Genomic DNA, 25,851 nt, shown 5'->3' on the forward strand with positions numbered 1-25,851 from the left:
TCCTCCCGTTTTGTTTTTTGTTTGTTTGTTTTTTCTTTTTTTTTTTAAGGTAACTTTGGCACTAAAAGTAGGAGATGAGCTCTTGTTGGCACAGCTGTGACACGTGTGCTATACTGTTTAACAACTGTCTTACAAGGAGAAACATTTCCCCCCACTCTTTATAATTTGCAGCCCAGCTGAAGCCAAATCAATAATTTCATGCCTTCAGGAAAGCTTGATTATTAAGATGGCTCCAAATCTCTGAAATCTCAACAGCTGTTTGCACTGAACCCCAAGGATTTCTCACCATTTAACCAACTACAAGCCCACCAGAGTCATCGCTGTTCCACGGAGGAGCAGGTCTTAAATCTCATGAAAAGCACAAAGCCACAAGGTTCTCAGGGATGTGGGGTAGTGCCAGGATGGGTTAAGGGTTGGACTCCATGATCTTGAGAGTCTCTTCCAACCAAAATGATTCTGTGATTCTAAATATCTGCCTGATTCTTCAGGGAAAGGTAAATCTGTGGTCAGCTCCACATCTGCAGCAGAAACTGTGTCCAGGGAACCTCTCCAGTGAGAAAACACACGACAGCTGATGGCAGATTAACGAGGGAGCAGTGAAGAGAACCAGGACAGGGGAACCAAGAGGAACGGAGGCTGTGGGATCCTCTCACCTTCCACATCGCAGGTGAGTCATAAGAAAAAAGGATCAAACTGACAAGATCTTGTCCACAGGAAAGTTTTACCCTCAGGGTGACTACAATGAAAGCCTGCAGAATCAGAAACATGTGCTTAACAGGGAAACAATTGCAAATATTTACCAGGAATAGTGTCCCAGTAAAAATCCACCTTGTTCTAGTCCAGTCCCTTGGTTCCCAACTCTTTTTCTGAATTAGTTTCAGCTTTAATGTATTTATCAAAGATGAGAAAGTTGAATGAAATGTTTCCTTCTCTTAACAAAATCTAAATCTAAGCTTAAAGAGAAAAAAAAGGGCAATTTCTGAACTCAGAAAGCAGTGTTTCAGTACAAGAATTGGTTTTATTTTTACAGTGCAGTGATTGAAACAATGTAGAAATTTAACTTGCAAAACTGAATTTATATCACAATGTCCATCAGAAGGCAATACAGATGTGCTGTTTTGTTTTTAATCATAAAATATTTCTCTGGACACCAGAAATTACAAACTCTTAACACTATACACTTCACTTTATTTTAGAGAGTAATTAATCATAATTTAAATCTATCTTATAAACAATTTCTTTTAAAAACCACGTGGAAGATAAAAAGAACTCAAGTATTCAACTCAAGGCCTTGATTATTTTTTTTTTAAACAAAGATATTTTTAGAAATGTATCAAAATGACAACTCTGTGGCGATTACAGCTCCTAGTCGGGCTCCATGACACACTGCTCCACAATTTCGCGCAGGTTGGGATTCTCCATCGCAGCTGCTACTCTCTCTTTGTCATTGATTTGCTTGTTGACTGCAAAACATCACATGAAAAGTTGAGTCAGAAGCAGTTTGCAGTGTAACTTACACACGGGACAAACGCAAGAGGGATTTTCCAAAGCCAGTGAATATCCAGCTCAGAGACTGAGAAAACGTGCAACAACAGCACATTGTGTCAACTTTTCTATTTTCTCTAGGTGGAAGATATTATTCGTGTAATATCAAAAACTGAAACTAGTACAATAGCTCATCAAGCACTGGACAGACAGACATTTAAGTTGCGTGTCTGTGTGCCAGGCACAACAGAAGGACGACAAGCCCAGGAGAACATGAGGGTGTTCGGGAGTCAGTGCTCACAGGACAGAGAATTAACAGGGAAATGAAAGGTCAGTCACAAAAAACAACCATCAGAAACCAAGATCTGTGTTACTTTTCTGGTTTAGGAAAAGAATGTAAGATGCATTAATGACGTGTCTTAAAATCAAGTCTGACGTTTGTGACAAATTAGCACTCTGAGTTCTCCAGGTTCAATTTCTTACAATTTTAATCCAAAGAACTTGTTTTCCCCATACAAAGATATCTAATGCTTAAGAACCCGAAAGCCTGGGACGTTTCTTGGACGAAGGTGTTCAGAGCTGGTTACAGCAGGGATTGGCTACAGCTTGGAAAGAATTTCGGTGTCCTCTACATTTTATATGTTTCTCAGTCAATGTTTAAAATATTTTTGTTATGATGGTGGTGTTAAGATAGTAAGGTCAACCAGTCAGAAAGTTCTTAATATTAATTATTCAGCAGCACAGTAGCAACTTCTTTTGTTATAAAGACAACACCTTCAAGAACTGTGAGGTTTTTAGTTTTAAAAAACAAACCAACAAGAAGCAAATGTTCACAGCCTCATCTACAGTTTTCATTTTAAAGCTTTAACAGGGTATTGGGAAGGGAAGGGAAGGGAAGGGAAGGGAAGGGAAGGGAAGGGAAGGGAAGGGAAGGGAAGGGAAGGGAAGGGAAGGGAAGGGAAGGGAAGGGAAGGGAAGGGAAGGGAAGGGAAGGGAAGGGAAGGGAAGGGAAGGGAAGGGAAGGGAAGAAGGGAAGGGAAGGGCTTTTCAAGGAGCACAGAGCCAAAGGCTAAAGCTGCACTCACTCCTAAGCTCTACTTACTGTCTTCCTCTGTGGAATGTGTACCCTCAGAGATGTAAATTTCCAGCTAGAGGAGAGATTGTTCATGTTAGATGCATACATTAACAATTAAATCTACACATTACAAGAAGAAAAAAAATTGTACAATACCCATACAGTGCATGTAATTCATACTTTTAAAAACGTTCACAGAGGGATGAATGACAAGAGCTGATCTTGGAATTCCCTGCATCACAATCATAAGACAATCTCCTCCCAATCTTCTGAACTCTTCTAATAAACCTGTTCTGGAGATTGTCCTGGCTGGGCGATGCCCACACAAGGCAGTGGAGCTGCCCTGGGCTGGTTTCTGACAGCGCAGTTCTGCAGCAGGGCTCGCTCGCAAGGGTTGGGCCGCTGGGACAACTCAGATACTCCAAAAGGTACAGTGGAGTCCGTAACTATTAATATTTTATATTTATGATGCTTAGATATATTGAAACATTGCAGAAGGCCAAATTCATTTTCCCCAAGGCAAGAGGATGACTTTGACTCTTTGCAACCCTGGGTTTGAACACAGCGTCTCTTCTTTGAGGAGAGCCCTGGCAGCACAGGGAAGCTCAGAACTGCAGCGACAACTGGGCTTTTGTAAAGGAAAGGAAGAAGCGCAGCTATTCACAGCTCCCTCCAGGTGCTACACTGGCACATGACAAGCTTTAAAAACAGCCCGTCCTCAACCCCAGCTTGGGAGTTACCCCATCCTGCAGTAAACACCCCGAGAGAACCTGGCAAGGATTCACAGAGGTTAAAGCAATTCCAGAACAGACACTTTACCTTATGTCGAAAAGGCAAACATCTCTGCAGTTTTATTCTTAAACAAAGGCCTGTTTAGACAAAACAGATGCAAGATTTTCTTGTAAAATTCAAGGTTTGAGGTGCATTTTGAAAGAATCCATATTTAAGAATAAAAAACCACCAGTATAATTTACTATCTTCTCCTTTTGTATTCTGAGCAGCACAAACTACAGAGACTAAATAATCTGTGGTTTGACCCTTTGGGTGTAGCTGGTCAGTTAAGCTCATACCTGCCTTACAAGTTTAGGAGGTCTCTGAACACCTAGAAACGCTAAACACAGACAAATCCTCCATTTCCAGCTTTCTTCCACATCTCTGACAGAGTGTCCTGGCTGCCACTGTGGCCTCATCTGTATTGAGAACAACACTTTGTTCAGTTTCTAACATTTGTTAAAAGCCAAATCCAACATAAATCACTTGAAGAACACAAGCCTGCAGTGACGTGGGGGCTATCCAAGCTCAGAACTTCACTGTTTAGTGTCTAACATCCAGACGGAGCAGAACAGGTTGTGGTTCATCTCTGGGAGTGAGATCCCAGTTTAAGATTTGACGCGTACATCATTGATCCTCAACCCACTGATGTTCCAACAGGGTCAAACCAGGAATAAATTGTTATTGTTTGGCAGGCTGATGCTTTCCTAGCTATACTTTACGTTCTACCTAAAGCTACAAAGGCTGATTTGGGCATAAATACATTTACTTCTTCATTAAATTAAAGACTTCTTTTCCCTTAAATCTTTATAATAGACTGAGAAATTTTAGTATTGATATCTAATGGTAAGAGTTTCTAACCTTGGTACACTTAAACAAATAATTCCAAAGATCTCAGACATGATTTTTCAGATGTGATCTCCCCATAAATAATAAGGAAGAAGCAAAACAAGTCAGTGTAGATTCTCATTCAACTTAATTGCTTTCAAACCCCTAACACTCTGCAATTTTTTTTGTATTCTTGGATTGCATGTGAGGTTATTTGTACGTGTGTGGAGAATAGTCCACAAGATAAGAGAAAGACAAGGGAAACAATCATGAAGTTTTAACTTAAAGAGCTTAAAAAATTTCAATTTAGCACTACTAAAATAAGTTGGAGAATATCAAGAAGGAATTCTGTACCAGATTTGAGAGCTTCTCTTCAAAGAGTTTCCCTAACTCAATAAAAACAGAAGGATGTCCCCACATTTCTTCTGTTTTGTTTGTCTGCATTACGAGTAGGGTTCTCAAGATGAAACTCCCAGTCAAACTGCTAGCAAAGCAATTCTGAATTTTAGCTCAGTCCGATGTTATTCAGACAACCTAAATTTAACTTTATGCTCATTGTTACAGATTTAATGAAACAGAAATCTTACCGATGAGAGTAGCCAAAGAGCAATGAGGTACTGTTGGTGTAAACCTGATGATAACCAGATATTCATCTTCACCGATCTCTTGCACTTCAACACAGCTTTCCGTCACCACTTCCAGTTCTTCTAGAGTATTCGGTTTCTCCGGGTCCCGGATAGTACGGATTATATCTAAAGCAGAAGACAAGCGACCAACAATCAAGTAGCTATCCTGAAGTTAACAAAAAGTACTTTTATTAGAAACCACCTTCCCAGCATTGTTTCTTTTGCTCCTCTTCAGAAAAGGCAGAGCTGGAAATGTCAGTGACACACTAGAAATCGAACCACGCCTGCTAAAGGTATGACCTTCGGAACTAAAGGTCACATAATATCAGCCTATCCAAAAGACACCCACTGATGCTGTATTTCAGACAGGTTTGCTTGCTTTTCAGTTTTTTCCAAATCCACCTTACTACCAAGACAAGCCAGGTTTAATCTCAGCTGCTTCTCTCCACTTTCCAGCCCGTGCCGCACAGGTAAGATTTTGAAGGCATCTTAAGGAAAGCCAATACAAAATAATGCACTAACACATAATTATCTGTATCAGTGGGCACTTCCTTAGCTTGTAAAATGGGGGGATCAACTGGTTTTAACACACCTGCACAGAAAATTATAAGCAGCATTGCCTTTTCTAGAAGCAATCTCTTCTGGATTAGCTTGAGATTTCACCATGAAGTGAAACACAATTACATCTAATGTTGCTTTTCCATAGAGCGAAAGGTTTTAGAGTGATATTCGAAAGCAACAATATTTGACTATAGTACGATGCACAAGAGAGTGTATGAATTCACTAAGTTTCCCAAGGGCCTGAAAACACAAGTCTCTGCATTTCAAGGTGTTTGCCGAGTGATGTCGCAGAGAAGGAACCGTGATGGGGTCTCCAGCCTGTTCACATCTGTCAGACATAACTTGGAGAGACACGTGTTTCGACAGCAAAAGCCAAACCGAGGAAGTTCCCAGCTGGCACCTTTCACTCACTTCTGCCTGGTATGGGGTTGTTGCCCCCTAGAAACACAAGTACAAGCATTTCTGCTGTAAATCAGGTAATTAAAGGGATACAGGTTTACATCAGTTAAAACAACAACAAAAAGTTTTTAAAAAATAATGGGGAGGTATTTTTAGCTAGGTGTAGTGATTTTATTTTTAGTGTAGCCCTCCCAATAACTCTACTACCACAGCCAACTATTGCAAAAGCAAATGTGACCCCAGCCTTCACCACCAGCAATGACTTCAGTCATTGTCTGTCCAGGTATGGACAGACCCTCTCAGATCCTCACTCCAGAGCTGCCTGGCTGCTCTTGGTGTGTTCCTGCCATGGCCAGGGACCACGGGCCCAGCACACAGGGCTCTGGTGTCACTCTGGTCCTCCCAGGCAGGCAGAAAAGCCGCCAGCAGCAGGAGCAGCAGTTCGGGTCTGTGTGGACTCTGTCTGCACAGACACACCCCGAAGTCCCTGGCCCTTGAGCAAGGAGACTCATGCTTGTGCAGCTGTGCAAGCTCTGGCTGCTGGCACTCACCTCCTCAGAGCTCTCACCCTCCTGCCAGTGCCGCTCTAATCACTCTCAGGATGCTCAAACCATAGAGCAAAACTTGGGAAGAATGAGAGAACGGAGTCCCATCCCCTTATTTCCAGGGAAGGAGACAATTCTGAAGCCCCATCTCCTGTTTCTGTGTCTACACTATGATGCTGCTGAGTTACAAACCCCGAAAACACAGTTTGTTCTGTCTTCCCAAAGAACTGGTAATTGCCCCTCAGTTGCACTGGGGATCATGAAGGTAACAAGCAAGCAAACTGCCCAGCTTTATTAGAATATTTACCAGCAAACAGATTAGTAGCCTCATTTGTCAGACCACTAAAATGTATTTTCACCTTTTTTCTGTTGTTCTCTCTCTAATATCACTTTTTGCTTCCAGTGTTAGCAAACTGCTGAAGCCTAAGCCAAACAAACCTCAATGAAAACAGAACAACTACTTAAAGAAAACATTTTTGATCCTGTGACATCAAACCCCACTTGATTTTAAGCAGAGGAATTCTCACTGAAATTACTTTTGATGTTTTATTCATAAGATTAGAATAGTTCCATTGGAATAAACCTATGATGACCTTCTCGTTCAACTGAAATGACTTTACATGTGCATACAAGAGAAGTATCTTCACATACACATTTCCTTGTAATTTCTGATACAGTTCTTCCTCTATTTTTAACATTTGTACTCCTTCCATGTGAAAAGGCCCAGTTAAACAAGAAATCAACTACTTCAAGCAGTGAGAGCAATACTAAAGTTGATTTATTTCAGCAGTATTTCATGGATGTCTCTGGCCTTTTCAATATAAATTTTACACAGGCACATGCTTTAGTTCTGTAAAGATCATGCACAAGCTTAACCCTTTGGATGAACTGAAATCAACGGACTACTTATATGCTGAAGGTTCATAACCCAAATTATTACTTAGAACCACTGATGTTTTAAAGTATCCATAATTCAACATTGCTCGTTTCAAAACTGACTGTTTCCTCTTTTGTTCTTTTTAGATAAAGTGTCTCTTCTGTGCACAGTGTTGCATAAAATCCTCACTCTACTTCTAATTGCCTACAAAATAGCAGAACTTTGAAGCCTGGCACTGGTTTTGGGATCCTCCAAGATCCTCCATGCAGCATTTCCACAGGTGAAATCCTCCCCGTTTTACAACAAGCTCGGTTGTTCCGTAACAGAAACCTCCACGTTGCTGGGCTGTCCGGCTGCCCTGTCCGGAATTACTCGCCTTCCCAGGTGTGTCCGGCTCCTCTCGTGCCTCAGGTGATGAAACACCAGGGCAAGTGCCCTCGCGAGGGGCAGCGAGCCCGGCAGCCGGGAGCAGTGGCATCGGCCACGGCTGGAGCGGGACATGGCGACAGTTCCCCAGGGATCCCAGCGGTGGCCATGGGACACGCTGCATCCCAAGGTCACAGCATCCCCGTCGGCAGCCCTGGCCGGGGGCTGGGAGGGCCGGTCAGCACCCAGGGCTTGGCCCTTCCCCTTCCCTGAGCGCTCCTGGGCTCCCCAGCACCCCAAGGGTGACCGCACACACCTGGCAGTGACTCCAGTTCCCACATAACCCCGACATCCGTCCTGACCCGCACCCGGGGCAGCCGGCCCCTCGGGAGCCCCCGCTCACCTCAGCACACAGTTCCCCGCCCAGGGCCGGGCTCCCCCCTCACACCCGGGGGCACAGAACCCGCCGAGGCCCCGCACAAACCGCGCCCCACAGCCCCTCGCAGGCCCCTCACGACCCTTCATTCCACGACCCCTCAGCCAAGGCACGACCCTTGAACCCCCGACAGCCCGCGACAGTCACCGTAAACCTCGAGCGCCTTGTCCTGCTCCATGGCCTGGCTCCGGGGGGCATGGCAGCCCCTACGCAGCCCGGAGTACCGCAGCACCCTGCTCAGCGTGTGCGACAGCAGCCCCAGCACCAGCGACATCCTCCCGCTCCGCCATGGGAGAGCGCGAACTGGGCCCTCACGGCCACCGTCCGCCGCCACCGCCAGCGGGAAGTTCCTGGTGGGGCGGGGTCAGGCTGCTCATGGCCTATGGGCGGGGTTGTACTGTGGATGCTCCGCCCGGCGCGGGAGGGGGGGGAGTGGGCGTGTTTATTCCTCAGTGTTGCCGGGTGGCTTTTCCCGGGGGTCTCTGTGCGCTGCCCGGGAATGCTGAGCAGGTAGTCCGCGGGGGCTCAGCAAGCCCGGGCAGCGCTGTCGGCTCTGGGCAGAACCGCGACCCCAGGTACTGTGATGAGCATAAAGGCCCCGGCGGCAGTCGCGTACCTTGAGCTCACGGAGACTACAACTCCCACCTCGCATTGCTCCACTGCCCGCCGGCCCTGGGCTGCGGTGCCTGCTGGGAGTTGTAGTCGCGCCACGGCATTGGCCAGCGCTGTCAGCTGATCCGAAGGAAGGGTTCCCCGTCCAAGATGGCGGCGAGCTGCTGCGGGGCTGGGGGCGGCGGCTCTGCCTGAGGAGAATGGCGGGAGCGAAGCGGGAGCTGCGCGTCCTCCTGGCCGCCCTCTCGGGGGAAGCGCGGGGCTCCTTGCGGGACGCGGCCCTGGTCCGGCTGAGCAGGGGCCAGGACGCTCTGGGCAGCCTCCTGGTCCCTGGTGGGATCTACCTGGAGCCGCTGGTGCCGAGCGGAGGCGGCAGGGCCCGGGGCAGCGTCCTTCCGGGAGACTGGGCTGAGTAAGTGGCGAGGGGCGGGCAGGGGAGCCCGGGGAGGGGTCCCCGGTGTCGTCCTACTGCGGTGAGATCGGCGGGGGCTGGGGACCTTCAAACTCTGCCTTGCAATGGGGCACCCTCCGCTTAAATCACGTTGCTGGAGGAGACGTTGATTTATATCTACTTACTTGTTTAGTTGTGGGTGTAATCATCGCTGTAGATCAAAGAAAAAGAAGAAAATTCGTCTGGTGTTGTCAGGTTGCTGGCTTAAAACTTCATAGTCCCCTGACTCCTTGACTTCCTTGTCTGCTGCTCAGGGGGAAGCTCTGGTGTGTGACATTCAGTGGTCACATGAGATGTTTTTATTTTGCTTTAGTAGCTTTAAGTGCTGAGTCAAACCACAGTCACGTTGCATTTCTAAACGCCTGCAGTGTCAAGCAACACCAACACTGTTCCACTGCTGTGGTCTCATGTTTCACTGTGAGCCGTGTCCTCTGCCAGCTCCCCTCTCGCCGGGAGAGCGGCTGTGCAGAAACACCTAAAGACTTTCTCAGCCTGAGCAATGGGGAGGCCAAACACGTTGAGATGGACAATATGCTTTGCTTCTCCCCAGCCCACAGTGCTGCTGTTTCTCCTCTTAAAAGAAGTCCTGGAGCAGAGCATCACTCATGTGGCACGTGCCGTGGATGACTAAAGGAAACAAACACACAAGGATAGAAAACCTGTGCTCTTGAGAGGAAGAGGAGGGGGAATTCCTCAAGCACTGCCTTGCGTTGCAATCTCTGCTAGGGATGAAATGTGTTCTGGTATTGGAAGGGGATGGCAGCAGAATCTTTACTGCAAACAATTCAAATTGTATTGTCCATCATTAGCATGCTTCCAGAACTGTTCAGATTATGAAATGTGGAAAAAGAATGATGTCAATAAACATACTGAATGTTGTGTCTTTAGCTTCATGTGGGAGAAATCTGAAGATGATCTGCAAGCAGCCAAGACAAAAATACTGGCTCTTAATAAAAGCCATGAACTGTTTGTCTATGAAATCACTGTAGAAGATGGAAAATACAACCCGATTTCCCTGCACAGTTGTAAGGAAGACACACTTAAAAAGCTCCTTGAACTTAAAAACATTAGTGAGTAAATTTCCATGTGTTCCATATCTGAAATTATTACAAGTGTAATTCTGCTTCAGCTGGTGAAACAAAGTGAGGCCATAGGACTTAACACCAGGGAGGTGTCACATACTGTCACACTGATTGAAAGCGATCAGTAGCAGTAATAATGAACTTGAAAAACAATAGAGATATTTCTGTATTCAAAGGTGATGTTGTCAGGGAGAATTAAAACTGTTGCAGGGTAAGGTGTTTGGATGATACAAAGTTAAAAATAAACTCTAATAAAACATGATAATGCAACCCTGCTACCTCAAACTTTGCATTTTATATTGGAACTGATGGGAAGAAAGGGTAGAGTGAGGGCTTTTCACTGACCCTGTCAAGACTGCTCAAGTGTTGAACCTTGTGCAGCCGCAGTGTGCAGTTAGAGTGCACGGTCTTTCCAGGACCTAGGCTCCTGATGTTTTACATATTCGCAAGCAGTCTTTGTTGCTAAGAGATTTCCGAAGATTGTAGTCTCTATTTTCAGTTCAGTCTGAAATATTATTTTGTGATGATTTTTTGTGTCCTTCATAGCATTGTCCACTTTAAAAGCCTGCACTGTTTTAGGAAATTGTTCTTAAATTAATGCTCCTGATGTAGAAAGTGAGATTTAAAACACATGCCACTCCCATCCTCAATTCCAGCTTGCATTAGATGGTAGCAGTGGCAAGGAATTTGAGCTGTAGTTTTCTTGAGATATCTTTACAAATCAAAAGTACCATACTTCAGTAATCCTAAAATATCTTTAAATTTACAGGTCTGTCTTCCGTTTTCTCTTTGAGGATACTGTCTTTTCGAAACAACAAATGCAGACTTCTGCTCAATAAGTTCGTTGTTGTGCATCTCACCTTTCCTGGACAGGACTCGCCCTTAGAGACGTGCGACTGCTTCACCCTCGATTTGCGACCACGAGTTTTGGACAGAATAACAGATACACACTTCTGCAGGGGGATCCTGTTTCTCTTAGATAGCTCTGGCTGGATTTGTATCCTTTGCAGCAGAGATTAACTCCCAGTGTAAATGACCTGAAAGAACAAAGTAGTTTTTCTTTTCTGTCAAGGTTAAGCAGAAGTTTATTGAAATAAATTCAGGCATCTGTTTTGAAGATGCTTTCAGTGAAGAGATTGTGTGGCAAAGTGGTTGTTAGTGTAGTAAAAAAATGCCACAGTCGTATTAAATGTAGTTTTTCAACCTGACGCTGGAAATCTGTTTCACAACAGAGTAAAGGTTTTCAGTGGTTTTGATCTGCAGATCTGTGCATAACAGACTCACGCCCACTGTCACTAGTCTTGCTTTTCTTAATGAGATCCTTTAGAAATAACAAATACGCAGGGAATCCCAGCTGGGAAACCAGGTACCTGTCTCTGTGTTCCAAAGAACCGAAGGTCAGACCTGGCAGACTGTTTCACAAGGTGCTCAGCTTTAACCTGCCCTTTGTCAAAGCTTTCTGACACATATCTAGAAAAATGCAATAAAGACAGTTACTTTTTCCTCCTAATTTTATAACTGTCAATATATATCTGTCCCATTTCACTTCTAAGTAGAAATTAGCTCTTTTGAGATGGCGCAGGCTGTGAGTTTGTACAGCACCTTGCACAATTCACTTCTGATCCTACCTGGACTTAGAACGCTCTTGTAAAACAAAAAATTCTGAATGTTTGGTTGTGCAGAGATTGGCTTGGACCACAGAGTTAACAGAAGCTGACCATCTTCCTGTCGCAGGGGAGTGATTTTAGGGTTCTGCTTGCTGCAGAACAATGCTTAGATTTTTTTAAAGAGAAGCGTGACCTTAAAGAGTTCAGTGGTGGGTTTGCTCTATTATTCACTACATGGGGGAGATATACCAAACCAAACATCACTTACCTTCTTTCCAGGCATGTGTATTCGTTCACAAAGCGAATCTCCAGGCGTCTTCTCTCCCTGAGGACTGTTTGCTCCAGGGGCTGTGTTTTGAAGCTCCGGAGGCAAACTCTCAGGCGATGCGTATATCCATCACAATGCAAACATTCAGGGTTCTTCTTCCCCTGATAACTGTTCGCTCCAGAGACTGCACTTAGAGCTCTGAAGGCAAACTTTCAGGGGGGACCCATAACCGCATGCAAAGTAGACTTCCAGGAAACAAAATTTTCAGGAAAAATATTTAATAGAGTAAAATAGCAAGATGGCTGGCTCAAGCTGGGTGCCTGCACAGAGGTCCACCCAAGCATAGAAAACTACAAACTTTTATATCTTTACAGACCATTCACACCTAGATTCAATCCAATAGCAAAATTTCACCACCAGGTCCCTTGCTGCCCATTGGACCCCTTTTCCCTGACTCCACATGGGCCTTTGTTTTCTTCAGCTGTAGACATTGGTTTTGGTCCATATTTTTGAAGGTGTTGTGTTGTCTGGACAAATCCTTTCTTCTCAGCGAAGGGCAAAAATAGGGCCCACTCTCCAGATGTCTGTGATGTCTCCGCGTTAGCCTTGGATTGTTGATTTCCCAGTCAGTCCCATTTTTCCCTGCAAAATGCAAGTTAGACTTTATCTTGCAAGTGTTTAGTGTAGTCTACAGTTACTTTTGGTAAATACAAGCAGGAGCTTACAGCTTAAAATTTTAGCAAGTCTAGTCTACCAAGTAACACAAATCAAAGAGTACACTAAAAATCATACGACCTTGTATCTCTAAATAATCCATTACACTCAGTATGCGTCTACTTAAGCCAAATGACTAATATTGAACTTAAATTGGCCTCATCCACTGACCTCTGAGTAGTAAAACCGTTGCCATACAGCTCCCTTATTTAGCAGGGATTGCTCAAAGTAGGCCCATCCAGGCTGTTGTATCTATAGAAAGAAGTGGTTGACTCGTAGTCAAATTGCATACAGTAGGAAAAGTCTGCACGAGACTCGCTGCGCACAGAAGCCACCGGCGTTCAGTGCACTGTTCTGCTTCCCTATGGGTCTCCTGAAAGGGGTTTTTGGTCTTTACGCCCTCTGGAGCCTGGGCCAAACTGCTGCTGGTGGGTTGAGTGTATCTGCTACACTTTCCCCTCTCTAACTTCTTTTTTTTGGACGATCTGGGGCCTGATGTTTTCTTTGACACTGTTTAAAGACGTATTTGACTCTTTTGATGGTGCAAATCTGGCAAACATCAACGTAGTGCTCTGGCAGGCTGGGGACAGGAGCCCGGCTGTCACATCGCCACTCGCTGCCGTGACAGTGTCGCAAGATCTCGGTGTTGCTGTGGTCACCAGCTCTTCCAGCTGCGCCATCGCGGTGGATCTAAACATGTACTTCAGGTGTGTTTGCAGCAGAATTCTGAAAGGAACATTTTGAGTACAACTGACATTAAAAAGTGCCTAATCTGTGTCCTGTAATAGTTGAGATGCGGTCAGCTGGTTTTTCTAGTTCTGGCTCTGCAGTAGAGCAGAAATTTTATATTTGTTTAAAGATTGCATATTATTATTATCTGCTCCAATTTATGCTCTGTAGTTTAACAAATAGAAAAGCTTTATATTGGACTTCCTATTTTTTCCTAGGAAGATTGGGGTACATGCTGTCAGTTAGTGCCAGTGCTGGCTGGTAGCACCTTTGAGAAACACTGTAGGGTATGGGATTATTAAACTGTTCTGATACAGCTTTACTGATTTTGCTTGGTAAATTAGGACTAGGTTGTAATTTAGAGGTGTTGTCCACCTCAAAGGAAATAACATGGGGTTTTGATGGCTTACCTGGATACATTTTTATGAATTCTATTAATCTGAGAGAAAACACCTTCACTGGTAGCTCCTGGAGGAGTTGAACATGAAGGAAAAAAATTCTTAAGTCATCTGAGGGAGGTGAAGTTTAATATTGATTTCTTTACAGACAGTTCCCCGGGCATTTGCTCTGTAAGAAAGATCCTGAAAATCTGGCGGTGAAGCCTCCGGAGGGACTGGACGAGGATGACCTGGCCAGTTCTGAGCGGAGCATGGAGCTGTTGGCACGGCCTTTCCGCACAGACAGGTACAAAACCAAAATACTTTTGCAAACAGGCTGGGGTTTGCCTCCTTTACATCGTTGATCAATAAACTACTGGTTATTTTTTTTAGTTGTAGTTGTGGTGAATAAAATCAGCTCATTCTAAATATTTTGGATGTTAGAATGATGTTAGGAAATGGGCCAAGACAACTCTAAATATGCCTTCAGACACCTTCCAAGTAGTAATTCCTGTTTAGGGTGTTACCTTTAGTTTGAACCAGTATTGACAGATTTTTGTATTCCAAATACTTTACGGTTTATTGTGTGTTTAGCACAGGTAAGTGCACGTGGACTTCAAAGTATTTTGTGTTCATATAAAACATTTTAACTGTGTTGTGGCCCTTAATATTAGAGGCATTAATAATTATTGTTATTATAACTTGATGTGAATATAATAAATACTCAATTCTAGAATTAATTTCATTCTACTTTTTTTTAATTGACAAGGGCATTTTCTGTAAGGAAAATAAAATTTTCTATTAAAAATGCTCAGCTTCATGGACGTTATCAGCTAATGCAGCTGCAATCATTCAACTTGGCTGCAAACTGTATTTAACTGGAAATGAGTAGGAGATGTTAAGGTTAAAATGCAAGAATGGATGGAATCTATAAGGTTAAAATGCATATTACTTACCTGAGGAAACTTTAAAAATTGTTTTAGCTGCATTGCCGGTATTGCAGGTAACTTCTTTCCCCCCAGGTCCTGGAAGGCACATTTGTCCTCGCTGCGTGACACAGTAAGGAGAAGAAAACCAGGTTCTCCAGGCTTGACAGATGACTTGAATTTACCTTGGTATCAGTTTTTTACCCATCTTGAAGTTCATGACCCTGAATTCTATGAAAATTCAGAGAAGTTGGTGGCTTTTGTTCCACGTGTTGTTACATGGGCCCCTTCCAAACGAGGACAAAGCTATGGTACAAACCTCAGCGATGCAGGACGGCAATGGAAACAAATCCCCGTGGCAGCACCACAAGAAGTGGTGAAACTGGAGTGTAAACTGGTAACCAGCGTTACCGCCCTGTTTGTCATGTTAACCAATGACCAGGGACTGACTCTTGCTCTCTGGGATTTGGAGTCGCAAGATGTGACGCATTACCACTTTGGTAAACATAGCGTTTACGTGGATTGCAGTGAAGAGGTGCCGTTGTGTCTAATTCTGACAGGTGAGGTGTTTTTTGATATTATATAATTGTTCTGATGTAGGCTTCTGCTAAAAGCTTTTCTTGTTTGTGGTGCTCTTCTTTCCTGACCACCTGGCTTTAATTATGGTTTGATTCTTTTATTCAGAGCGTGGTCTCTCCTTGGTTCTCTTTGGCTTAACTCAAGAAGAGTTTTTGAATAGATTGATGATCTATGGCAGCGCTGGCGTTGTAGACTCTGTTTGTCGTCTCAATGGATGGGAACAGTGTTCAATTCCAGTACATGCGCTAGAGGTAAAAAAAATGGTTTTGTATCCTACAGGTAAAAAGATACTTCTTTAAATTAATGAGTGCACTTTAGCATTGCTAATGGTGATTTTAGAAACAATTAAGAGCATGACTCAGTAACCTGGGGCAAAAAGTAGTTGTTTAGTTATTAAATAAACAATAAAAACCCCAGGTAACCCAGATGAGTAACCCAAAAGAAGAAATACAGCAACAAAGTAAATGCACATTTAAAAAAAGAAAAGTTTTAAGCTAACCAGTGCTCAAAACTCCTTCTGTCCACCCCATTCAATCTGTCTGCAGGTGTGATCATGGGGAGGGAGCTCAGCTGCAGGTGTTTGGTAGAGCTCTTCTGGTTCTATTTAAAGAGTGTGATGGAGAGGGAGTTGGTGGGGGGAGTGGTGCAGCAATTTTCAGTTGCTGTAAGCATATTCAAAGTCCTGATTCTCATAGTGTTTATTTTTATTTAAAATCAAATTCTTAATTAATGGTTAGATTAGCATTTTGTCTCTGAAGATATGGGGCAGGGTTTCTGCAAAGCAGAAGGAGCATGGCGGGCACTGAACAGGTCACCTTGGTACTTCAGGCTACAGGTGTTTCACATTTAGTTTAAATTTCTTCTCTTTTTCTGTTTGTATACTTTGTTACCGAGTATGAAGGAAAAATGCTAGCAGTAAGTGTACAAAATACATTTAACGCATAATTGTTCTACTGCATGTTTCTCTAGGCAGGTTTGGAAAATCGTCAACTCGACACAGTAGACTTGTTTTTAAAAAGCAAAGAAAGTCTCTTTGATCTGGCTGCCCCCTGCCCTGGAGTGGAGCAGTCTGCTGGTGGTGTGTCCCAGTCTTACCTCAAAAGTAAGTCAAATACTTTCAGCTATGTGGAGCTTTCCATTTTATTGCCTTTCTGTTAGTGGCTATGTGTAAAAGCAGATTGAGTTGCGTGTGCTCTTGTGTGTTTGGATGTTGCTATACTGCAACTTCTCTGCTTCTGGAAAATAAGAGAAAGATGGTGCATATGTGAGGTTTTTTGTTGTGTTCTGGTATTGGCATTTGTGTTATAAGCTTTGTTATAAGCATGTTACATATATAATTTGACACATTTTAGAAGATTTTTATAGCATACCTTTATGACTTTTAACTTAAATTTTAAATGTATGTGATCAGTTATATGGTAGAATGCAGATGTTTTAACTTTTTTCTCTAAATATTGCAGATTTGGAAGAGCTGAGACCAGCTTTAAACTTACTTTGCTCAGCAATCAGAGAAAATGATATGGACCCTCACTTTTCTGAGCAGCTGCTAAACCTCACATTGACATTCCTTACCAAGCAACTTGAAGAAATTTTTGTGTACACAGAAGGTAAGATTACTCGTTTGGAATTGTATGTAGTAATGTAATTTGTCATTGTTTAGGTGAGTAAGAACAAGTAATCTTTTAAATTAAAAGCCTAAATTTGCCTAGAATTGAAACAAAAAAAAAAGCACTAGAGTTAAGCGAATGAAAGATGTTATTTAAGGGGAAACACAAGAAATTAATCTGAATCCAGTGTCTGTGTTAAGCCAGACAATTCTGACCAGGCTCTCAGCTCAGGGCGCTGTGACTGGGATCATTTTGGGATGCACAGGACTGGCAGAACGGGGCTGTCAGGCCGTTGCTGGATACTCGATGGTCGTGCAGTTAAATGGCATGAGCTTATCCCTCAGCTGCTCCTTCTTTTCTCAGTGCCACCACTTGATATATTCTGGCACAAATATTTAGTGGCTGTGGAATGGAATAGACGAGTTTAAGAAACTGATACAGCTGAAAAAATAGCCTGCCAGGTAATTTTTTTTTATCTGGAGCACTTCCCAGTCTGATTTACTGTGTGGTGACATGGTGACATGTCCCAGCATAACCCAAGGGGTGGCACGGGAGCAAGGAGCAGTGGCTGGAGGTGGCAGCGCATGGTGGGTTATGCTGGCACTGCTGCCGAGATGCTGCTCATTCAACTACAGCCTAGAAGGATACAAGAAGAGAGTCACAGCTGTGGAGTATTGAAATGCCAGAATTGCAGAGGACAGCTTTGTTCTGCAGACAGCGCTGTGGGGAGCTGGCTGACATGGCCCAACATACACTTGCTGTCCTGCTGCTTGGGTCTGAATTGGGTCTCAGAGCTGCTTCTTAGTCCGAGGACTAACACGTTGTATGTGTTAAGCTGAACTGATTTCTTCCAGTAGTAAAGGTGCAGGCTGTTAACTTATTCCTAATAGTTTTTTTCCTACGTGGTCTTTATAGCCTTTGTTTCTTACTAAATGAACGTTACATTTAGATGTCCCTGCATTTTAAATGGGATTTATCTGACTAATAGTCAGTTGGATTAATTAAAAAAAAAACCAAACAACAGTTCTTGTAAACTTGTGTCTAAAGGAGCAGACATGTGGCTGAGGGCAGGGGGATGTCTCTGGAGCCCTCCAGGGCTGTGACTGTGCCCTGCAGTGTGCTGGGAGCGCTGGGCAGCGTCAGCTCTGCATGGTGAGGCTGCGCTGGGAGCCGATGTGCTCCATCCTCACGGCTGCTCTGGTTATTAGTCAGAACGCAGTCAGCATTGCAAAGCAGAAAAACGCTGTGGTGTTCTTTTCTGTTTAACTGATACCTTGGATGCTTTTGACAGAACCTGATGAATTCCTGCAGAAGGCTGCAGATATTTTAACTGATTACATTATTAAACTTAGAAAATTTCTGAGAAAATATCCTCAACCACAAATAACCATAGGACATATAGAGAGAGGTCATGATGAAGACTTACCTGCATTAGAAGAAAGCCACATATGGGAAAAACTGACACCAGAGGTAAAAATGAGTAATCCTTTTTTTTACTAATCTTGTTAAATATATTTAAGGAAAATATTAATATGAAAATGTCTTTAACCTATTGGGGACACGAGTCAATACAGGGATTATAAAGGTAGTAACACTGAACATTGATGGGATCAGTTTGTGCCGATTTTTTCCCTTTCAGGAAGTCATTGCTGAGGCCATCTTAAGCAACAAAATACCAGAGGCCCAGATCTTCTTCCAAATCCATCAACATCCTGCTCAGAATTTTCCAGAACTGATTCAGACAGGTTTGAACCTGGTCTATGACTGTCTTCTGAAGAATGATACCAGAGAGGCCTCAGAGCTTTTGAGAAATATGGTGAGAGGCATTCAGTGGGCGTGCTGATCATTTAATACTTTGCTATAATTAACAAAACAAATGCTAAGAGTATGGAGAGCATTTACCTGTCTAATAGATGTATTGATTTTACCATATACATGTATTACAGTGAAAATTAACTTGTTTTAAAGAACTACTTTGGTCCCTAGTGCCTTCAGAATGCTGAGGGTGCCTGTTTAGGAGTGATTATTGACTGATGTCATGACCAACAAAGTGCAAAGGTGATTCTGGCAAGTCAGGTGTTACAGGGTACATGTTTTATGTCCCATCGCGCAGGTCACTGGGTTGTTATGACATCCCTAGTAAATGGTGAATGTCACAAACACGCTTGTAAAGCTTGTGTGCTTTGGGAAGAAAGCAGGTGCGTTTATTTTATCAACCTACAGCTGCGTTTGTACAGTTTGCATACAATGAGTATCTTCTTTTTTGTTAGGGCTTTGATGTGAAGGAAGAATTCCGTAAAATATGTTTCTACACAGTTGATAAACGTGTACGAGATTTGTTGGTAAGTGTAGAAAAGGCTTTTTGTCTGGCTGATGTTCTCAGGTCTGAAGCCTGTGTGTGCTGAGAGCGAGCACTGGACTGAACACACTGTCAGAGTGGAACAGACAGGTTTTGTCCCTGCATCCTTGCGGCGTAGTTGCTGAAACATGTCACTGACATGCCTGTATTCTTTTGTACTTGAAGTTAACTTTAATATATTATGAGTAGATAAAAATTGTAATTGGAGGTAATACTTTAATTTGAATTAAAGGTGAAAGTTTTACGAGAAGAAAATTATTTTTCTGAAAAAGAGAAGAAAATGATAGACTTTGTGCATCAGGTTGAAAGCTTTTACTCGGAGTCCTTCCAAGAAAATAAAGAGATTCAGTCTCTTTCCAGGTAATGTGGGTTATCAGTTTTATTATTAATTAATAATGTTAATGGGATTTTTAAATATGCTGGCTTCTCTGTTCCGTGTGATTTACTGCACTAACAAATCCAGTCTTCTGTAATTTCATTAATTTCACACTGGTCTTCATTTGCAGAAATAAGGATCAGTGTGGGAACCGATTACTGTTCTCATTAATGTAACAATTGTTGTCGTGTTCTTTCGGGACTAAGTCATGACTTGGTGTAACAGAGGTCTTCTGTTCATGTCATCAGCACCATAAATGAAGTATTTTTGATAGCAAAGGATATTAAATATTAATGAAATACGTTCAGATGTGATGTTTGCTGTATTTTTGATATATGCTATCCATAATATAGCAAACTAACTTAGGAAAATCATTTTACTACTAAATAATTGTAAAAAAAATTATGATACTGGTCACTTGCTATGTCAGTTTTGGAAAAATGACTCAACTCTTTGCCCATTTCTCTCACACACAAACTTCCAGCTGAAGTAAGTCCCTCTACTGCTTGCAGAACTCTCTTCAAAATGGACCAGCAAAATTTGTTGATCCTTTCATCATCTTCTGTTTGTTAGAATGTGGTTTGTTTTGTAGAAGGGTACTAGAGAACGTCCTAATGCAATACTTCGTTGCAGTTGGAAGAGCTGGGGAAAAGAGCAGGACTTTTCCAGACATGCAGCCGTCCTGGACTCGCTGTTGAATTGCAGCAGACATCGGGTTCAGCACCGGAGGGTCAGGATGGTGTTTGACTGGGCCCAGAGCTGGGATGAGCTTACACAGGAAATGATTCTTCTCCCCAGAAAACCACGCCAAGGCAAGTGTTCTAGTACCAAGGACCTAACTGTGAATTACAAATCTGTTTTTTACGTAGTATGTTGCAGTTGTGTAGGAGTGGCATTGGTAGAACTCAAGTTGTTTGCCACCACAGTAGGTCACTTATTTTTTTGTCAGTGACAATGGGTAAACAGGGTGTTTCATCCTGTTATGTTCTGACAGGGATCTCTGTTTTTCCTATAGATAAAAAAATTGGAGCTGGCTGGAAGGGACTTGTCTAATGCATGAGTACTTGTTGTAAATGTTCTATTCTGCTATGTGATATAGAGCTTATTACTCAGTAGTATTATATTTATCTTCTCCAACATGAAACTCTAACAAGCTGTAACAGCGTATTTACTCTCAGTTGTTTGTTAAAAATATGTACATGTATTAAAAATATCAGTATTTCCTTAAGGGAGTGTGTGTTTGTGCTGGTTTCATCAGTTTGCCTTTTGAAACACAGAGCTCAAGACGTGCAATCCTGAGGTTCTTTGGAGGCATTTGACAGCCCAGCATGATTGGGTTAGCATTTGTTCATGGCTTGAAGAATCTGAGCCCAACCAGGCTTTGTGTGGACAAGAGAACTGGCCTCCTCTCACTCCAGACATTATTGACCAGAGCACATTATGCAGCAGCTATATGAGAAACGATATATTGAACATGCTGGCCAGGTATGTGCCCTTAATGTACATGTGAAGCCAAAATCAGATATAGAAATACACCTAATAAAATCTTTGATACATATTAACTTTTATGTTGTATTTAGTGCCCTTTTTGAAACAGTACAAATCCATTAATAAATTTAATTTTAGTCTTGTACTTGCACTTTGCATTTTCTGCAAGGGTAAGAAACAGGAGAACGACAGGAATCTGTCAGCCCTTCAGCCTTTCACAATGGTTCTATTCCTGATGTGCATTTTAGTGCAAGGGATAAACTTCTAAACACAACATTTTGCTCCTCATGCCTTGTTCTTCGCAGTGAACTGTAGTAACTGAGACGTCGTTTGAGCGCTGTCAGACCTACTTGGGCATGTTAATTTTGCCTCAGTAGGGAAGTAATCCCCTAGAAGGAAAGGTCCACTTTACAACTTTGAACTGAAAACACCCTTCAGAATTTCCTAAAGAGAGAACCATCTGATCAACGTGTGTGCTTTTTGTCTTTTCTGACAGAAAGGGGATTTTTGTCTGTTCTGAGTTGGAAGATTTTGAACTTCTGCTCCAAAGACTGTCCTACGTTGGGGGAGTACTGCAAAATCCTCCCCCTGTTCCGACATACAGTGCTGCAAGCGGTTTGGACTTCCATGCTCGCTTTGTCCTTCACTGTTTAGAACACAATTTGCAGTATCTGTTATACACTTACTTAGACTATTACAGGTATGAATGTTTTTACATTTAAATAATGCAGATTTAAATAATGAAAGAACTATTAGGTATAGGAACTATATGAAGACCTCCCACTTAATGAATACTTTGCAATTAAAATTTCTTAGCTGTAACTGCAGTCTAATAGTGTAGTTATTAAGAAGGTGAAGTAGGCCAGAAAAAAAGCCAGGAAGTCTTGTTTGTTTGTGTAATCAATTGTAGTTTGCATAAAATATTTAGACTCTGCAGAGTGGTATTTGTGAATAGAGTCTGTTCTTTGGGAAGTGTCTGGGGTTCTCAGGGCTGGGAGCTGCTGCTGTGATGTACAGAAACATCACCTCCGAGAAGGGACCTGTCAGAGTGGCTCTGTCAGCTAAAGCCGTATGTTGTGTAGAGAAGAGTGATGTGATTTGCCTCCTTCATGAGAATGGATGAAATAAGTCACTATAGCACCAAGTTATTTTGAATGCAGCATGATATTGGGGCAGAGGATGGTTACAAATACTGTGTTTTCACTTTCCAGTTTAAGTCCTTCAAATTGCCCAGTTTTGGATAAGAAGGAACTGCATGAAGCTCACCCCTGGTTTGAATTCCTCGTGCAGTGCCGAGGGGTGGCCGCTAACCCACGAGGTAGGAGGGGATCCCACCTCTGTGCTGCTGGATGTGTGTTTGGCCCAGCTGGGTTTAATTCTCTGTGCTGCTGCAAGCTCTTTATTGACCATGCCAAAACATTTACATGTGCATCAATTCCTCATCTCTATAATGCAGATTATAATTCCTACCTAAACTGTACATAGAGATTTGGAGGCTGTAGATATGTCAGAATTGTTTTGTATATGAGCATCATTGCCTTTGTTTTGATTATATTCCTAACAAGTTAAAAAGGAGAATTAATAAGAAAATACATATACTATTAAAATTAAAACTTCTTCTACTCCTTGTGGTTCTTCTCTGCTCCTTGGATCAAGTGTTTGCTTTTTGTTTTAGTTATTGTCATTGAAAATCAGTAGAATTTCTGCCCCTAACTCATTTCAGGGTTTTTTTTTTAAATGTTTCATTTTTTGTAGAGTCTCACTTTAACAAATTATAAAAATAAGCCCAAATGAAGCTTCTCCAGAAAGTGTGATGAGTATAGGATAAAAAATTGAACCAGAACAATGCTAAACTGTGGGACTTGATCCAAATCAATCTGTGTAGGTAAAACTATGGATTGAAATCAAGGAAAGCTTGGTAAAATTCGGAACAGTTTATCTGTATTTATAAGTAAATTGAGAAAAATCACTATTAACAACAAAAAAATAGAAAATTCCGCTTTTTTCATAGTTGTAGAACAGTTTTAATATGTGATTGGATAATTTAATATTGTTCTTGCATGAAATGAAACCTTTTGTTTTTCTTTTAAGATCCGAAGATGATTTTTCAGGCCAGTCTAGCAAACGCTCAGATCTTGATTCCCAGTTCCCAAGCCGGTGTGAGCAGCATGCTGCTGGAAGGACGGACGCTCCTCGCACTTGCTACTACCATGTTTGCACCCGGGGGTATTGATCAGGTACTGTGTGCCACAAATTACTGATGAGCTTGTGGAGCAATTCTCACAAGGTGTTGAAAACTCAAAGGGATAGATTAATAAATATGCTAATGCCATCATATAATTTATTTTCACGTAAAAATCTGATTTTGGTGTGGCATGTGTCAGTGTGAGCTGACCCGATGAAGTGAGTAGAGCGGTTGGAGGTTACGTGGTTTAGAAGCAGCAAGATACAGCGGCTGCAAGTTGGAGTCATTAACTCCTTTGTAACAGTTACAGCTGAGAGGGTTTATAGGCACTTGTGTTCCTCAAATCGTTTTAGTTTGCAAAAATGTTTTCAAAAACTTTTAAAATTGTGTGCCTGTGTTTGTTAGACAAATATCCCCTTTTATAGTAACTTGTAGTCTTAATTTTCATGCATTTTAATTAATGAAGCAGTAGGTAACTGGACTACGTTTCTGCTAGGTAGTATTCAGCTTCCGTATTTTTATTTTTAAATGCTGGAAGTCTGGGCACATATCAAAAATAGTCAGCTTGCTGGTTACATTGTGTTAACCAGTTGCATTGTGTTGTAGATATCAAAAAGCACATTATAAGCAATTATCATTTAAAAATATAAATGCTTGTTGAACCACGTGTTGAAACAGGATTTATTAACACAGATAGCTTTTTGATACATAGCACAGGAACCTAAGACATCAGGTACTGTTGAAGATACGTACAATAGAACTTAAAAGGATTTTCCAGGAAAAAATATTGTCCCTGTGTTGTCGCCATACGTTAAGTTTCTGTGAGGCAGTTTGGCACATTCAGACATAGTTTTGTTACTATCTTAATGCAGTTTCTTCTTCCTAATGAAATAATTTTGCTTCCTTGCAATGTAGGTTCTTCAGAATGAAGACACGGAAAAACCTCTAAAGAAAGTTGATCCGCAGCTCTTAAAAATGGCCTTGGCTCCCTACCCCAAGCTCAGAGCTGCTCTCTTTCCCCCATGTACGTCTCATGGAATTTTGCCACCTGACATCTCTCTTTACCACCTAGTTCAGGTATGAAGTGCTCCTTGGTACAATTTTTGGGCAGAACAAAGTAAACGGAGAGAAGCTTGTTTTCAGGTAGAGCCTGGAGGATGGGGACCATATGTTCTTTTCTTAGAATCCTTAATTTGGAGCTAAAGCTTATAGCTTCATTCTGAACTGGTTTTTAAAATGGCATCTAAATATTGTGAGTCTGCTCTCCCCCTAGTCCCCCCAGCTGTGTGAAAACATCTGCAGTGTTTAGCTTCAGCAGTCCTGGAATGTCAGAAGTGATGTTCTTGCAGTGTTTAGTGGGGAGGTTGTTTAGTAGTACAAAAATTAAAAAGTTTTGAGTTGTTTAAGGGAAATTGAAATCTAGATTTAAAGGATAGCATCTCATGGAATGTCATGACACATTTCTGAGCAAATGCCATTTACTGCACATCTGTGGTATAAGGTAAACTGAAAGTTGGAAGAAATTGTGTGAATTATTCATTATTAGGAAAGTGTTAACCTTGCTAAAATCACAGTTTAGCAAAATACTTCAGCATGTTCCTTCCCCATGTTCTCAGACCAAAGTCTAAGCCTTTCCTTGCGCTCATTTGTGTTCTGATCCTGCGGAGCAGACAAGTCCATACCTTAGTGAGAGAGCTGCACGGATACATCACTGCTCCACAGCAGCACAGGCCATTCCTGAGTGCCTGCTACTGTAGATCCCTAAAATGTTCTGTAGTCTGGTCTGATGTGAAAATTTTCAGCTGTTTCAATATATTTTGTTTCTAATCTTTCAGTCATTAGTGCCCTTTGATCCCACTAAATTGTTTGGCTGGCAGTCAGCAAATACTCTTGCTGTATCAGGTATGTTACTTCCAAGTTTTATATCCTTTTTTAGCCTGAGCACCTAGGATGAAATGCCTTCAGTGGAATGATTTAGCAGCTAAGCTTATTCAAAAGACCATTTAATCTTAAAAACAAAAACAAAAACGGAATGTACTAATTTTTTTAATTAAATCCCAGAAAAGTTACCTTTTTCTATTAAGCTCTTCACAGACAGATTTTTATTGTGAGGTAGAAAAGCAGTGTTTTCTTTTAAAAGCCAGTTAAGGGCCTAAGAAGTGATCTAGAGTTCTGATTTTACAATGCAAACTGGAATTTCAGTGGGGTTTGAGTATGCTGAGGTTTGAATTAGAACAAGAGGAGAGGTGTTTGTCCTCTCATGTTTTGTAGCTGAAAGCCATTGTCCATGTTTACTTCAGTTGTTTATCAACTCCTAATAAGATGATACTCTTTCTAGATGCATCAAGTGACTTTCCTCATTTTTCATCCCCTGAACTGGTGAACAAATACGCTATAATGGAGCGACTGGATTTTTTATACTATCTGCACCATGGACGTCCATCATTTGCTTTTGGTACATTTTTGGTCCAGCAGTTAGTGAAGAGCAAATCTCCCAGGCAGCTGTAAGTCTGATGGTTCTT

General features: G+C 42.2%; 2 protein-coding genes across 9 annotated transcripts in view; one reads left to right on the forward strand and one right to left on the reverse strand.

Moving 5' to 3' along the window:
• Positions 1-998: 998 nt before the first annotated feature.
• CIAO2A (cytosolic iron-sulfur assembly component 2A) lies at positions 999-8,362 on the reverse strand. Of its 2 annotated transcripts, XR_010475452.1 has the most exons (6): positions 8,117-8,362; positions 4,747-4,911; positions 3,631-3,750; positions 3,380-3,429; positions 2,588-2,633; positions 999-1,463 (listed from the first exon to the last, which is right to left on the reverse strand). XR_010475452.1 is itself a non-coding variant. In XM_065076860.1 (5 exons), the coding sequence occupies exons 1-5, from the start codon at positions 8,241-8,243 to the stop codon at positions 1,366-1,368; spliced, it is 486 nt and encodes a 161-aa protein (XP_064932932.1). In that variant the 5' UTR covers positions 8,244-8,362; the 3' UTR covers positions 999-1,365. The 2 variants fall into 2 exon arrangements, 1 of the variants encoding a protein (XP_064932932.1); XM_065076860.1 differs by lacking the exon at positions 3,631-3,750.
• Positions 8,363-8,500: 138 nt separating this feature from the next.
• The window catches only part of SPG11 (SPG11 vesicle trafficking associated, spatacsin), a 37,905-nt gene continuing 20,554 nt past the window's right edge, over positions 8,501-25,851 (forward strand). For 3 of the 7 annotated variants that reach the window (XM_065076844.1, XM_065076843.1, XM_065076849.1), the window contains exons 1-21: positions 8,501-8,993; positions 9,921-10,102; positions 10,884-11,111; positions 13,224-13,410; positions 13,979-14,116; positions 14,832-15,295; positions 15,420-15,565; positions 16,284-16,416; positions 16,775-16,921; positions 18,213-18,391; positions 18,561-18,737; positions 19,192-19,263; positions 19,513-19,640; positions 20,290-20,468; positions 20,934-21,141; positions 21,641-21,844; positions 22,356-22,462; positions 23,236-23,381; positions 24,245-24,406; positions 25,165-25,231; positions 25,668-25,833. In XM_065076844.1, coding sequence (XP_064932916.1) covers positions 8,782-8,993; positions 9,921-10,102; positions 10,884-11,111; positions 13,224-13,410; positions 13,979-14,116; positions 14,832-15,295; positions 15,420-15,565; positions 16,284-16,416; positions 16,775-16,921; positions 18,213-18,391; positions 18,561-18,737; positions 19,192-19,263; positions 19,513-19,640; positions 20,290-20,468; positions 20,934-21,141; positions 21,641-21,844; positions 22,356-22,462; positions 23,236-23,381; positions 24,245-24,406; positions 25,165-25,231; positions 25,668-25,833 — 3,632 coding nt within the window. In that variant the 5' untranslated portion in view covers positions 8,501-8,781. Of the gene's footprint in view, positions 8,994-9,582; positions 10,103-10,883; positions 11,112-13,223; positions 13,411-13,978; positions 14,117-14,831; positions 15,296-15,419; positions 15,566-16,283; positions 16,417-16,774; positions 16,922-18,212; positions 18,392-18,560; positions 18,738-19,191; positions 19,264-19,512; positions 19,641-20,289; positions 20,469-20,933; positions 21,142-21,640; positions 21,845-22,355; positions 22,463-23,235; positions 23,382-24,244; positions 24,407-25,164; positions 25,232-25,667; positions 25,834-25,851 lie in introns of all 7 variants that reach the window. The other 4 variants (XM_065076846.1, XM_065076845.1, XM_065076850.1 and 1 more) reach the window with 4 other exon arrangements.

Source organism: Columba livia, chromosome 11, assembly GCF_036013475.1.
Source record: "Columba livia isolate bColLiv1 breed racing homer chromosome 11, bColLiv1.pat.W.v2, whole genome shotgun sequence".
Classification (NCBI taxonomy): domain Eukaryota; kingdom Metazoa; phylum Chordata; class Aves; order Columbiformes; family Columbidae; genus Columba; species Columba livia.